At 44.9% G+C, this 14,947-nt stretch overlaps 1 protein-coding gene and 1 long non-coding RNA gene across 2 annotated transcripts in view; both read left to right on the top strand.

The window, feature by feature from the left end:
* Window positions 1–476: 476 nt before the first annotated feature.
* Window positions 477–1,307, top strand: LOC145858663 (uncharacterized). The gene is made up of 2 exons (XR_014379148.1): window positions 477–798; window positions 1,215–1,307. It is a non-coding gene; the product is annotated as an uncharacterized LOC145858663 (long non-coding RNA).
* Window positions 1,308–4,718: 3,411 nt separating this feature from the next.
* The window catches only part of LOC106561642 (calcium-independent phospholipase A2-gamma), a 34,334-nt gene continuing 24,105 nt past the window's right edge, over window positions 4,719–14,947 (top strand). Inside the window, exons 1-5 of the mRNA XM_014125791.3 lie at window positions 4,719–5,042; window positions 5,476–6,943; window positions 8,803–8,952; window positions 12,020–12,171; window positions 12,445–12,539. Coding sequence (XP_013981266.3) covers window positions 5,525–6,943; window positions 8,803–8,952; window positions 12,020–12,171; window positions 12,445–12,539 — 1,816 coding nt within the window. The 5' untranslated portion in view covers window positions 4,719–5,042; window positions 5,476–5,524. The remainder of the gene's footprint in view (window positions 5,043–5,475; window positions 6,944–8,802; window positions 8,953–12,019; window positions 12,172–12,444; window positions 12,540–14,947) is intronic.

Raw genomic sequence — 14,947 nt, 5'->3', positions numbered from 1 at the left:
ACAAGAAAATGATGCCGTCTGCTTTGCTTAATATAAGGAATTGTAAATGATTTATACTTTTACTTTTGATACTTAAGTATATTTTAGCAATTACATTCCTTGCTATTTATGTAAAACCAAATACTTTAACACTTTTACTCAAGTAGTATTTTACTGGCTGACTTTCACTTTTACTTGGAACTTTCTATTAAGGTATCTATACTTTTCCTCAAGTATGACAATTGGGTACTTTTTCCACCACTGGAGCTAAGAGGCACAGAGTCATCTGCAGCTATTTGTTGAGTGAGCTGAGACTTTGCCAAGGTCCCTGGCCAACCATGTGAGAGCAGAGCAGACTGACAAAGACCTCCCTCAAGTCGCTGGATTCAGCGGCTGGGGTGGGAACTGGGAGAGCAGTGTTGGCAGAGCTCTGTCCACCCTGATGAAGTGTAGTAGAGTTAAAATGGTTATTCCAGCAAACTTCAAATTATTAGAATAGAACACAACGCAGAACAGAACAATCAGGTTGAGGGTCAGTGGCCAAAAGCCCGCGATCAGGAATATTCCAAGTTCAGACAGAAGGGGGGAGTCAGATCGCCAGGAACTTTACTTTTGGTTTCTAATTTTAATTGTTGCGCTACTGGTGATGCCTGTTGATGTTAGGTAGGCAGCTACAGTAGCTGAATGATGTTGACATCTTCAGGTTTTGTTTCATTAAATGTATTTTATTTTATCTGGGTGCTTACGTCACCTACTAACACCCTGGTACTACCCATAGATCCCGCTCTCCTCAGTCTGAGAAAACACTGAGAGAGAAAGGTACGGGTTGCAGATTACTCCTTTGTAGAAGTCCCTAACGTGAAATAAATAAACGTCCCAAGGTTAATGCTGTAGATATTGTTATAAGGGGATGTGAGACTATCGAAACACGTAACTTTCAGAGTTTTATTGTTGTTATTAATATAGTTACAGAGTGCTAAAAGTGTTGCTAGCTAGCATGACTTTCTTTCTGTGATGCAGACGGCTAGCTGAGCAGCCGACTAGTGATGGTGTTGCATTATGGGGGATGTAGTTTTTGCCCTCTAAGGCGATTTTATGTTGTAACTTGTTTGTGTTGTAGTGGTTTTGTACATGAGTTGTTGTATTTTGCTACTATCAACACTGAAAGCACCTAGCAATGTATTGGTGATGTGAGACAGGATATGTGTTTTACCTTTCTTCATACTCCTGTGTAGAACAACTTGTCAGGTGGTGCATTGGAGACTGATGTGTTCCTGTCCTGTCTTTTCATAATACTATTGCAGATCAACATAAAAGCCTAAAAGACAGCCGTGGTGTCGCTCTTCATTTCTTGGTTCTCCTTTGGTGCATAAGAAACCCGCTACAGAAGCACCCACCAAAGGAGTGGAGTTGCTGCAGGGGATCAGAGTGGCTGCCAATGCTCCATTCTGGGTGTGCACAGGAGTCCTTGTTGTGGCTCCTGTAGCAGGGTTGGTGCTGCCAGTTTGTTTGCCAATTCTCAGTTTGTAATTCCAGACATGATTAGTGATTTGTCCTCTTCTCCTTCTTTTTTGGTGTCATGGCTTTCGCACAGCTAGTTTGTGTATGCTGCCATCTACTGTGCAGGAATGTGTTGTCGATCACCTTACAATTTTATCCTAGGGGCATAGGATAAAATTGCACCACCAACTAACCCTCCACCTATATACCACTAGTACACCTATATACCACTATCCCATCTCACTACTTTGACCCTACACCGGTCCAATGGCCTGGGAGGACGGGACTCTTTCGTTCCCTGCAGCTGCCACCACAACATCTATTTTCTGTGATTTACATTCCATTTCAGTGGTACAGTTGATAACCATGGCAATGATAGCTAAGAAGCCAACCTTACTGTAACATACATTTGTATCACTCTGTATTTGCCCAGGCTTAACTTAGTGGGTTCAGCACAAAAGCTCTCATGGATAACTGGCATATCCCAACATGACTTTATCAGGTGAAGACTGCTTCAGAACTAAAAAGTACAGATTGTCTACTCAGTTTCCCTACCGGGTCTGTGTCGCACCAAACGGCGGGTGTCACAGACACATGGAATCTTTCAATTCAGTTGCTCCACCTCAACATTAAAAACAGCCCTGTAATCACGTCTTGTCCCAAAGCGCCTGACGCGGAGAGCTCGCTCTGGGTAGAAGAAACACAGAAAATCATCACAAGTCCACTTCGAGCTACCGTCACTGATTTACATTTTCTACCCAGCCTGAGACTACATATGGGCCAGCCAAAAGTCAGGGATCCATTTTCTCCAAAAATGTCACTCCCACTAGGCCAGAATCATCATTTGCATGACCATCAGGGTGAGACTCTGAGATTTTCACCACACCTGCCACTGCAGGTAATGTATCTTCACTTTCTTGTCAGTTTACGTTTCTGAGCTATCAGAGACAGCAGAGTACAGTTTGTACTTGGCGCCATTCTTCCTCAATACACATCTCCCCTCAGCATCAGCTCTTCTTCTTTCTCGCTGTCCATAACAGTATTTATCCGTTCACCACGCTCTTGCCGCGCCTTAATCCCCTGTATTGTCTACAATACCAAACTTCTGTTCCTTAGCCGAATTTACTACTATGGCGATCTATAGCCTCTCCATTAAAAATAATCACACATAGCTAATGCCAAATAACCCCTCTTCTTCTATCCCCTCCACCAGTTAATCTGTTTGAACGGTAATCTGCGTCGCTCTGTCATATTGTCAACAACGCAGCATGGTGCATCGTTCAGAAACATACAACATCTATTTTCCATAAAATATGTTAGAATTTTCTAACTAGTTTCATTATCAAGGCAGATAAAGTGTTTGCATTTGAAAACACAGATCCACGTGCTTAATCAAAATTTTTATTTGAGCCAATTTTGCCGTAGGCCAGAACCTGGCCAGAAGGGGAACCTGGCCAGAGAGGAAGAGGCAAAGCGAGACGTTTTGCACCGCCCCAAAATCTGTGAATATTTTTTGTATGGAGGTCAATGAGTGTCAAATTTGGTCAACAAAAAATGTAATTCCTAATTTGCTACGTGAGGTTTATTTCATCAAGTAGAAGTTTCGTAATGGTTAGGTAGGTCGTTACGAATGCACTGATATAAGTGGATGCATGTGGCATTTCGGCAACTTTGATAAAAACGAGTTTAGCATGGACTTTGCCATTGAGTGCTTCCACAATTTTAAAGTAGTCAAGTGGGTGGGGGTTCCTATGAGTTGGAAGCAATCAGCCAAATGAAGAAGAAGAAAATCGACTACTTTAAAATGGAGATGGCCTCAATGGCGCTTCCAATGCTGTCACAGACACTATAATTGCACTAACCTAATGTAGCAGGCGTGAAATAAATGCCTGAAACTAGATTCCCTACATACTGGTCTTGACGAGAAGGGAAAAAAAAATGTCCGGGGAGGTTCTCTTCTGCACTGTACAACCAATCCAGTAAATGTGGAGGAGAAGTTAAGATGGCATGCCGCCTTGTTAACATCCAAAAGCGGAGGTCCTATCACAGGTTCTCTTTCCATTTCCCCCCCAAAACGGAACGTCCGGTTGTTAGGGACTGGGTAGAGGCTATAATAGAGAAAAATAGTAATGGTGTCTTTTTGTAGGCACTAACTCCACCATTGTTCGTTAGAGAAAGACGATGAGGAAAATGAATTGCGTTTTTCTAGGGTTTTTGGATGAACACTGAAAATAAGGCCTTGTTCTATGAGATAATCTTCACCAGCTAATATCACTTTTTGTGAATTTTAAGAATTTATGTAATAATAAAAAAACACAAATCACATAAAGGCTTCATAATTCATAAAGGTCATGTTAACTGACTGCTATTATCTCATAGAACAAAACGTAAAAGATCTCTTAAGCCTGTGTTAATGTCAGACCTTGTTTTCTGCGTTTATAGACTACCGCAGTCATAATACCCATAAAACCTAGCGGTGAAACAAGGAAATGGTTCCAATTGTTTTTCCACCATTCATTTTGCCCGTAGGGGATTTTAGAAAAGCTTAAAACAAGGGCTTTATTTCGTGTAGGTTTACCCTTGGGTCACGTTTTGATATCCATTTAAATCTCTCTAGGACAAGATACCTTTTATAAATATATTAATTTGCCTGTATTTACCCCCCCAAAATGAAATGCTAATTAGGTTATTATAAAGAACTACAAATGCCATGATGCTGTGGACGAAATTGCCGAATCGAGGCAAAGGTAAGAATCACTGGATTAACATCTGTTAGCTAAATTTTGTTATTATTAAATTGGTTAAATTTCTTTCAATTGACAAATCTGTGAACTGTCTTGTGCAAGTTTTAAATTGACACAATACCTGTTAGCAAATGTGTCAGAGATGACATGCAGGAGTCTTGCATGATGTCTACTTTGATGTAAAGCTGTCATCAAGGCAAAGGGTGGCTATTTGAAGAATCTCAAATATAAGATATATTTTGATTTGTTTAACACTTTTTTGGTTACTACATTATTCTCTGTGTTATTTCATACTTTTGATGTGTTCACTATTATTCTACAATGTAGAACATAGTACAAATAAAGAAACCCTTGAATGAGTAGGTGTTCTAAAACTTTTGACAGGTAGGTATATCCATTTAAAAAAATAGGTTTCCGGATGATGCACAATGCTGCCTTGTTGGCAACACGACCGAGAGGCGCAGATTACTGTTTGATTTGAGAGTGCGCTCCTCCCTCTCCGCCGGTTCCAAATCGAATGCAAACAAATAATCCGGTTCACCCGGGACATTAATCCAATTCCCCTCAGTGGCCTGACAGTGGCAGGTGATAAATAGCCAATTGTAGGTCAGATCAAAGACCTCGTGATCATTGTTTTCCTCTGGGGTTTTTTTTGTCCGTTTTTTTTTCTTCTTTTCCGTGGATATAAACTGTCGAGTCGAATGACCCCAACACATACCAAGAAGCTTGTTGTGAACCGTGTTTACATGTTCGTTTGATTTCGCTGTTACGAGAGTCAATGAATTCTTCAGATTTCCACAAACCGTCAACAAGAAACTGGTATGTTATCATAGCCTGGCTAGACTGTTACATTTAGATAGCTAACGTTACCCGTTTAGTGGCTGTTTCTGGAATACCGGTAGCTAGCAATTCTAGCTAACTAGCTGTTGTTGTAAACTAGCTAATGTTCATGCATAGGTTGCTTACTTCCTCAGCTTTAATCAAAAAGTGCTATAGATATGATTTGTCTTCCAATGAGAACACGTCTACAACATGGTGATATAACATGTATTAGCTGCGGCTGAACTGCGGCTAGCTAGCAGACGTTGGTCATTGGGAGCATTTGCAGTTATGCAATCGACAGGCTAGCGCCACCAGTAGGTCATCCAGATAACAGAGCTGGCCTTACCAGATAGTTACATACATGTCCAATATGTTGATACTACACAGTACCTCTTTAGTAATGCTTATTTTTTTTAATTTTTTTTACCAGCTTCATGAAGGAATAAACAAATGAAAGCTGCCTTCCAAGACCAAGAGGGATGTCTCTGAGATGCGTTCCAGATTCTTGTGTGCTCAAAGTAAGCAGAGCAGCGAACTTCTGGCATACACAAGGTCAACGAGCAGCATCACTTTCATTGTCTTCTCAGCAACACCCTCCTTGTAGGTTCGATGTCCGAGCAGGCCTGAACCACAAAGTTGGCATTCTCAGCTGGAAGTATACCCACAGCACAAAAAGTAGAATTCGCAATAAGATATGGCTCTCCAGAGCTAGTCAGATAAGACATAGGCTTGGACTCCACACCAGCGTCTACCACTTAAATACATCCACCTCACGCTGGTCCACTGGTCTCAGCCACACCATGTCGCGCTTCAGGAGCACCCTGGACTCCGTCTCCAAGGCGGTGAGCGGGTCACACACTGAGCTCCTCTCCAAGATAGCCCGGCTCAAAGCCAAACCCAAACAGAACGCCATTGAGGCTGGCAAAGCGGTGGAAGCCAGCCCGGAGATGGGGCTAACACCGCAGGGTCGTGGTACTGCAGGGTACCCAGTCCCAGCTCTAACCCCAGTCCCAGCTCTAACCCCAGTCCCAGCTTTAACCCCAACCCCAGTTCCTGCCTATACCTCTGCTAATACCACTGTTAATGCTAATGCTACTACACCTTCTCCAATCCCTGCCTCGGTGTCTGCCCCTAGTCCTCTACCTACTACAGCCACTGCTTCTACACCCACACTTACTCCATATCCTACACCTGGCCCTACTCCTGGCATTGCCACCCCTCGCCCCAACATTGCCAGGGCAAATGCTGCTTTCTCAGGCCCCAGTATCCAGGAAGTCAGACAGAGGAGGGTGCAGCGTGCAGCCACAGCATCCACTGTCCCAACCACTGTGGCCACCAACGGGACCACCAAAAGGCTGGAGCAGGTCAAATCACCACTACCAACAGAGAGTAGTTCACCTGAGAGAGCCACCACCACGGTCTCCCAACAGACCACAACACAACTCTTCCATCCTAGCTCCTTCTCTGTTAACCTGGATGAGACATACAACTACCTGTCCCACCACGTGAACTCGTACTTCAGCAGCATAACAAAGTCTGATGAGGAGAAAGAGCATAACACAGACCGTGGTTCCACTGACCTCCTGCCGATGTCAGACAAAACGTCCCCAGGGTCTGCTGCTGCTGCACCCGTGAGTTCCCCATCTTCTAAAAAGGGTATTGGCCGTTACCTATCGTACTCTGGTGACACTGTACAGGCCTTTGTAGGGAGCTACATTGCTCCCCTGGTCCCCAGGTTTAGCAGGGCAGCTGCTGAACCCAAGAATGCTGCTGTAGAGCAGAAGAGGCTGAAGGCAGAAGAGGCAGGGGAAAAGCCATGGCAAGGAGAGGTGGCGGTGAATACGGAACAGAAGGCTGCAGAGGAGAGGGCCAAGAGACTGCTGCTCCAAAGAGAGAAGGTAGGCCTACATTATAGCGTCTGTCAATGGTCTGACTGTTTGGAATCATGTTGAAAAAGAATGTAACCTGTTGAAGCATGACAGACAGACCTAGAATCCAGGTGAAAACTATGATCCCTTATTGATGTCCCTTGTTAAATCCACTTCAGTCAGTGTAGATGAAGGGGAGGAGACGGGTTAAAGAAGGATTTTTAAGCCTTGAGACAATTGCGAAATGGATTGTGTATGTGTGTGTGTGTGTGCCATTCAGAGGGTGAATGGGCAAGACAAAAGATTAAGTGCCTTTGAGCGGGGTATGGTAGTAAGTGCCAGGCGCATCGGTTTGTGTTGAACTAGTTTTTTTGGCACTACTGTGGCCTGTTTTCATATCAATACAACGACATACACAGGCAAAGTACACCTGTTTACTAGGCTGTCAATTCCAGAAGGCTCACACACAGGGTTATTTTTGAAGAGGGATTCTAGGAACCCTCTCTCTAGCACATCGTGCCACTGTCACATCATACGTTGGAGTCACAACTGGTGGGACATATGAGTCCTGGCAACGTTCCACCATAGGCTATACCCTCCATATACAACTATGTCATGTAGGCATCAGTGGAGGCTGCTGAGGGGAGGACGGCTCATAATAATGTTTGTAGAGGAGCCAATGGAATGGCATCAAACACATGGAACCCATGTGTTTAATGTTTTTGATTCCACCACTTATTCCGCTCCAGCCGTTACCACGAGCCTGTCCTCCCCACTTATTCTGCTCCAGCCGTTACCACGAGCCCGTCCTCCCCACTTATTCTGCTCCAGCCGTTACCACGAGCCCGTCCTCCCCACTTATTCTGCTCCAGCCGTTACCACGAGCCCGTCCTCCCCACTTATTCTGCTCCAGCCGTTACCACGAGCCCGTCCTCCCCACTTATTCTGCTCCAGCCGTTACCACGAGTCCGTCCTCCCCACTTATTCTGCTCCAGCCGTTACCACGAGCCCGTCCTCCCCACTTATTCTGCTCCAGCCGTTACCATGAGCCCGTCCTCCCCACTTATTCTGCTCCAGCCGTTACCACGAGCCCGTCCTCCCCACTTATTCTGCTCCAGCCGTTACCACGAGCCCGTCCTCCCCACTTATTTTGCTCCAGCCGTTACCACGAGCCCGTCCTCCCCACTTATTCCGCTCCAGCCGTTACCACGAGCCCGTCCTCCCCACTTATTCTGCTCCAGCCGTTACCACGAGCCCGTCCTCCCCACTTATTCTGCTCCAGCCGTTACCACGAGCCCGTCCTCCCCACTTATTCGGCTAAAGCCGTTACCACGAGCCCGTCCTCCCCACTTATTCGGCTCAAGCCGTTACCACGAGCCCGTCCTCCCCACTTATTCGGCTCCAGCCGTTACCACGAGCCCGTCCTCCCCACTTATTCGGCTCCAGCCGTTACCACGAGCCCGTCCTCCCCACTTATTCGGCTCCAGCCGTTACCACGAGCCCGTCCTCCCCACTTATTCTGCGCCAGCCGTTACCACGAGCCCGTCCTCCCCACTTATTCGGCTACAGCCGTTACCACGAGCCCGTCCTCCCCACTTAAAATGCCAGCGACCTCCTGTGGTAGGAGAGGAAATCCTCTTAACATTCTAGTAATATAGATGGTTTATGGTTTCTTCTTACAAAATAAACTGTTTCAGGCTTATAGACCGGTCATTTTAGAGCAAGCACCCCTAAATACATGTAAAGTGTAAATGTAGGTAGGTTGTGTCTGAGTTATTGACATCATGGCTAAATCAAGCAATAATAAGTGAGGTATTAGATATGCCAGACTTGACTTTTTGTTGTTGTGGTGATTGAGAACGTGTCTAACCTGTGTGATCTATTCCTAGATCATCGCTAGGGTGAGTGTGGACAACAGGACCCGGTCCCTGGTCAAGGCCTTAAACCGAGCGTCTGATGTCAGGGTCTACATCAACAGAGTGGAGGAGCTCAGCTATCATCTACTGGAGTTTCCTGAGACCCGCGGGGTGGCTGTCAAGGTGGGCTGGCGGACTGCTGTAAACGCCTGTCATGTCAGCGTTGTCATAAAATCAATGTTTCAGTCATGTGGATTTGAACTTAATGGAAGACAATAACCGGCATTATTTATTGCTGTTCAGTAGTTTGGAAACACGTGTGCTCACACACACACCCAAACAATTGTATTTCAGCAGTGTCTCTCCATCCTGATCAATTCTTCACCTAAATCTTTCCCCTCAGAGCAGTATGCAGTACAGCATTGTTTTTCTGTATACATAATCATGTCTGGTGAGAATATCTGGGGCGGCTGTTCTGTTGTCTTACTTTTTTGGGTGCTGTCCAAATGGTACCGTATTCTCTATATAGTGTACTACATTTGACTAGGGCACATCCTTAAGCTCTCTGACATGCTAAATGTCAACTTTTGCTATGGCTAGAGGCGAGAAAAACGCACACCTGTTTAGGGGAGGTGCTGGCTAGCGGAGTAGAACACCTGTTTAGGAGAGGTGCCGGCTAGCGGAGTAGAACACCTGTTTAGGCGAGGTGCTGGCTAGGGGAGTAGAACACCCTGTTTAGGATAGGTGCTGGCTAGCGGAGTAGAACACCTGTTTAGGAGAGGTGCTGGCTAGGGGAGTAGAACCCCTGTTTAGGCGAGGTGCCGGCTAGCGGAGTAGAACACCTGTTTAGGCGAGGTGCCGGCTAGCGGAGTAGAACACCTGTTTAGGAGAGGTGCTGGCTAGCGGAGTAGAACACCTGTTTAGGCGAGGTGCTGGCTAGCGGAGTAGAATCCCTGTTTAGGAGAGGTGCTGGCTAGCGGAGTAGAACACCTGTTTAGGCGAGGTGCTGGCTAGCGGAGTAGAACACCTGTTTAGGCGAGGTGCTGGCTAGCGGAGTAGAACACCTGTTTAGGCGAGGTGCTGGCTAGCGGAGTAGAACACCTGGAAAAGAAAAGGAGAGCCGCTCTAGGAGCTCAGATGCAGTAACTTAATAAACTCATAACCAACGTTTCGACAGACAAGCTGTCTTCATCAGGGTATACGCTGTTGAGACGTTGGTTATTGCATCTGAGCTCCTAGTGGCCCTCTCTCCTTTTCTTTTCCATCTTTTGCTATGACAACAGCTTAGCCAACATAGTGCTTGAATAAGATAAAGTCATAAATTGAGAGAACTTTGTTCCTATATAGGTTTGTATGTGGGCCTATACACTGAGTGACAAAACATTAGGAACACCTTCCTAATATTGAGTTGACCCTCCCTTTTGCCCTCAGAACAGCCTCAATTCATTGGGGCATGGACTCTCCAGTGTAGAAAGTATTCCACAGGGATGCTGGCCCATGTTGACTCCAATGCTTCCCACAGTTGTCAAGTTGGCTGGATGTCCTTTCGGTGGTGGAACATTCTTTATATGCACAGGAAACTGTTGAGCTTGAAAAACCCAGCAGCATTGCAGTTCTTGACACACTCAAACCGGTGCGCCATACCCCGCTCAAAGGCACTTCGTTATTTTGTCTTGTCCGTTCACCTTCTGAATGGCACACATACAGAATACATCTCAAGGCTTAAAAATCCTTCTTTAACCTGTCTCCTCCCCTTCATCTACACTGATTGAACTGAATTTAACAGGTGACATCAATAAGTGATCATAGCTTTCACCCCGTCAGTCTGTCATGGAAAGAGCAGGTGTTCCTAATGTTTAGTACACTCAGTGTATGTTCCCTTATCATCATGCAGGTTATTTACATTACACATACCCGTATCTGTAGGGACTGTCCCATTGAACAACTTAAACAAGGCCATTGTTTCTGGCCTGAGGAAACATTGGTTAACCTCGTCAACAGTGCTCAAGTGAGGATACAGTAGTGTTTTATAGTCTGTTCAGTTACAGTATAGTTATGTCAAACCACTGGTCACAGATGGTGCATGCTATTTCCTCTGACCTCTAAGGTGTCGTTTGTATTAAGGTCAATGTGTGTGTATGCTGGAGGCATGACTTCTGTTCCACAGGGGTCACATGTATCAAAATGCGGACCCTACTGTGTGCATGCCACTCGCTGTAATCTGTGGCTTTGGATAAAAGCTTCTGCTAAGTTTGTTTGTCAACCTTTTTTTAATACCAGGGACTGGCACGCTATGGTTCCTTCTTCCTTGGGGGCAGGTTTGGGCTACATTTTTTTTTTTATATTTTCACTTAGTAAATTCATGAAGTAAACTTAAATTCCAATTCTCTGCCACGCTTATCTGAGAAGAATGTGCAATTTCAGCATAGTTCTTGAATTGACTGATTTGAAAACCACTTACCATAATTTCCGGACTATTAAGCGCACCTGAATATAAGCCGCACCCACTGAATTTAAAAAAAATATATATATGATTTTGAACATAAATAAGCCGCACATGTCTATAAGCCGCAGGTTCCTACCGGTACATTAAAACAAATTAACTTTACACAGGCTTTAACGAAACACGGCTTGTAACAACAATAAATGGGCTTTAACGAAACACGGCTTGTAACAAAAAATAACAAATTAGCAGTAAGCTTTAGTTGTCTTTTTGCACTGAGTCAATTCCTCACGCTGCTGTTTCCAACGTCTTATCATCGACTCATTAAGACCAAGCTCCCGTGCAGCAGCTCTATTTCCTTTTCCAACAGCCAGATCAATCGCCTTCAGCTTGAAAGCTGCATCATATGCATTTCTCCGTGTCTTTGCCATGATGAGGGTGACAAAATGACTACCGTAATCAGAATGATGGGAAGTTTGAGAGCGCTCGATTTAATCTAAACAGTAAACAAAAAAGTTGTTTGACCTTAACCCGTTTGGCAATTTCATTGGTCTAATGAAAGCTTCATGCCGCCAAAAAACTGAGCGTCACAGAATGTGTTTAAAAAAAAAAAAAAAAAAATTGGAAGCGGGAAAAATCCATATATTAGCTGTGTCATTGTTTAAGCCGCGAGGTTCAATGCCTGGGAAAAAAGTTGCGGCTTATAGTCCGGAATTTACTGTACATTAGTTCTAGAACTGACCAAAATGGGTGTCAGTGACGGTAACTATATATTGTTATATCTTGCTGTGTGTGTGTGGCCCTCAGGAGAAGGCGATCCCGTGCCTACTGCGTCTCCGCCAGGCTGAGGACCCGTCTCTGAAGGCAGCAGTCAGGGAGGCCCTCACTCTGGTGGGATACACCAACCCTGTCAAGGGCCAGGGAATCAGGGTCCTGTCCATCGACGGAGGGGGAACCAGGTACAGTAGGGTGTGGGTTTGTGTGTGTGTGTGAAGGAAAGAGGGTAGCATGTGAGGGGGAAAAAAGGAAATTAAGAGAGCTAGTAAGAGTGATGGAAAGACTGTTTTGCTATCGCTCACCACATTCAAGTTTATCCAATGTTCTCCATTTGAATGTGTGTGTGGCACTGGCGGATGTTATTATCAGTGTTATTACTTGGTCTCCACTCACTTTTACACACCGTAGAGAATCTATAGTAGTGCTCTTCATGATGTGTGTTTTCTACTGTCCAGGGGACTGATTGCCCTTCAGACTCTGCAGAAACTGGAAGCCCTGACGGGAAAACCCATCTACCAGCTGTTTGATTACATCTGTGGTGTCAGCACAGGTATGTTGCGTTGTCCCCATTACCTACTTTATCTCTGGCTAATAGAGTGTGTGTGTGTGTGTGTGTGTGTGTGTGTGTGTGTGTGTGTGTGTGTGTGTGTGTGTGTGTGTGTGTACATGCCTGTTTGTGTGAGGGCAGTTTACAGGGTGGATCATTCTAAACAGAGCAGAGTGCTCACTGCTCCTGCCAGTCAGTTCTGTACTGGGACTGAACTCCAATATAATATTGTACTACTCTCAACAACCACATGGTGGTGCTGTTTACCATAACCCCCTGCTCCTCCTCTCAAGGTCCATCATGGCCTGACCATTTCTCTCATTTTAGGAACCCTAATGCTTTCCCTCTCACAAAGCGCTACCCTACAGCTACCACCAAACCTCTATCTTCCCCGGCCATGCTCTCTGTCTCCCCCTCTCTGTATCCATTTGTCCCTAATCCGCTCCAGTTGGAGGTAGCCAGCCACGCCCTTGGCTCTCAGAAGGTCTGCGTGTGTCTGTGTGTGTGAGACGGCTGGCCAGTGTGTTAGTCAAGGTAATCCCCTCCACCAGATAAGCTAAGTAAAGTGCATACTTCAACATTAAGTACAGCCACCACATTTGGAGTTGGCTGCCCGTCTCGCTCTGGGCACGATGGTCTGCCTGGCTGGCACACCCTGGGTTCATCCTGCCATGCCAGTTTTGGGACAGGGGCCTTTCTTATTGGATAGTGGCTGGCAGCAGCTGCCCCAATGCTGGGGGGTGGGTGGGGGACATCCTCTCCCCAGGCAGGGTTTGGGCTGTGTGTTGAGAGTTCAGCAGGAAGGCAGGCCCAGATTTGGGTTGTGTGTTGGGTTAGGATGGAGCTGCTGTTAGTAGATAGGTTGGTATTGTGGAGCTGCTAGCAGGTGGCCTGGGCCGGTTCCCTGGTGATGGGTGAGGGAAATGCTACTGGAGAAACAGCGAGAGATGGGTTTCATGGTTTGACTGTTAGCGGAGGTGTTTACAGGGCAGGAGACTGTCTTGTCATGTACATCACTATATGGTCATAGCTAGCGTCATTATTGTTTATAGTTTTGTTTAATGTTGTGTGAGTGTATGTAATGTGGTTTGTCTGAAATGTTGTTCCCCTTGCTGCTATTGGACCAGGTCTCTCTTGGAAAATAAATATTTATCTCAATAAGAATAAACCTGTATAAATAAGGATAAAATACATGGCTGTTGTCCAATGGACGCTAGCAGTGATCTGCTTGTCACTGTGGTTGGTTCTTTGGTGGCCATTTTAATCCCAGCCAGTGTCTGTGGATTGATCATCCCTGGGTAATGATACCCATAACGGATGATCCAGTTTGCCTCTTGCTCTGTAAGCCCCAGACCCTGATACTATTTGAAATCTTTCATATACTTCGAGCGTTTCCTCTAGCGTGCCTGGGCTGCCAGACGTACATGGTTTTCTGTTTTGGGACTATTCTGTTGGACAATTAAGCCTGGCAAGCTCAGTTAATCACAGCTGTATTTGAAATGATTTGTTATTACTATTTGAACCCAGGTCTGCCCCTGGTCCAGGGACGACTGGAAGAATGAGATTTGCATTGTGGCCTCCCTTTGTCAGACAGCAGCTCTGAAACCTTGTTGAGGGATTCTCAAGGGAGGCTAGAGCTTTTATAGTGTCTGTTGATAAGGTGTAGTGTGATTTATAGTGTATGTTGGTAAGGTGTAGTGTGATTTATAGTGTCTGTTGATAAGGTGTAGTGTGATTTATAGTGTCTGTTGATAAGGTGTAGTGTGATTTATAGTGTCTGTTGATAAGGTGTAGTGTGATTTATAGTGTCTGTTGATAAGGTGTAGTGTGATTTATAGTGTCTGTTGATAAGGTGTAGTGTGATTTATAGTGTCTGTTGATAAGGTGTAGTGTGATTTATAGTGTCTGTTGATAAGGTGTAGTGTGATTTATAGTGTCTGTTGATAAGGTGTAGTGTGATTTATAGTGTCTGTTGATAAGGTGTAGTGTGATTTATAGTGTCTGTTGATAAGGTGTAGTGTGATTTATAGTGTCTGATGATAAGGTGTAGTTTGATTTATAGTGTCTGATGATAAGGTGTAGTGTGATTTATAGTGTCTGTTGATAAGGTGTAGTGTGATTTTATTTATACATATTTTTCAGGGGGTGGATCAGCTTTCATATTGCGGATAGACTGTTGCTTCCATCAATGTAATTGTCTGCATTTCCAGTCCCTCATATATTTTTCATATATACATTTTTTTTGAATATATCTTTATTATTCCCTGCAAACCCTACCACCCCTCCCCCAATTGGAGTAAACTAATAAACAATAACACCTAGGCTTCTACCTTCTGTTTATACATATTATACACATTTTACAGACACAATCTATTTTACATTAGTTATATTTAGTTTGTTTTTATTCCTTC

The sequence above is a fragment of the Salmo salar genome, chromosome 10, assembly GCF_965601325.2.
Source record: "Salmo salar chromosome 10, fSalSal1, whole genome shotgun sequence".
In the NCBI taxonomy this organism is placed as follows: Eukaryota; Metazoa; Chordata; class Actinopteri; order Salmoniformes; family Salmonidae; genus Salmo; species Salmo salar.
Note: the sequence above shows the minus strand (reverse complement) of the source record. Positions and strands in the feature narration are given on the sequence as shown.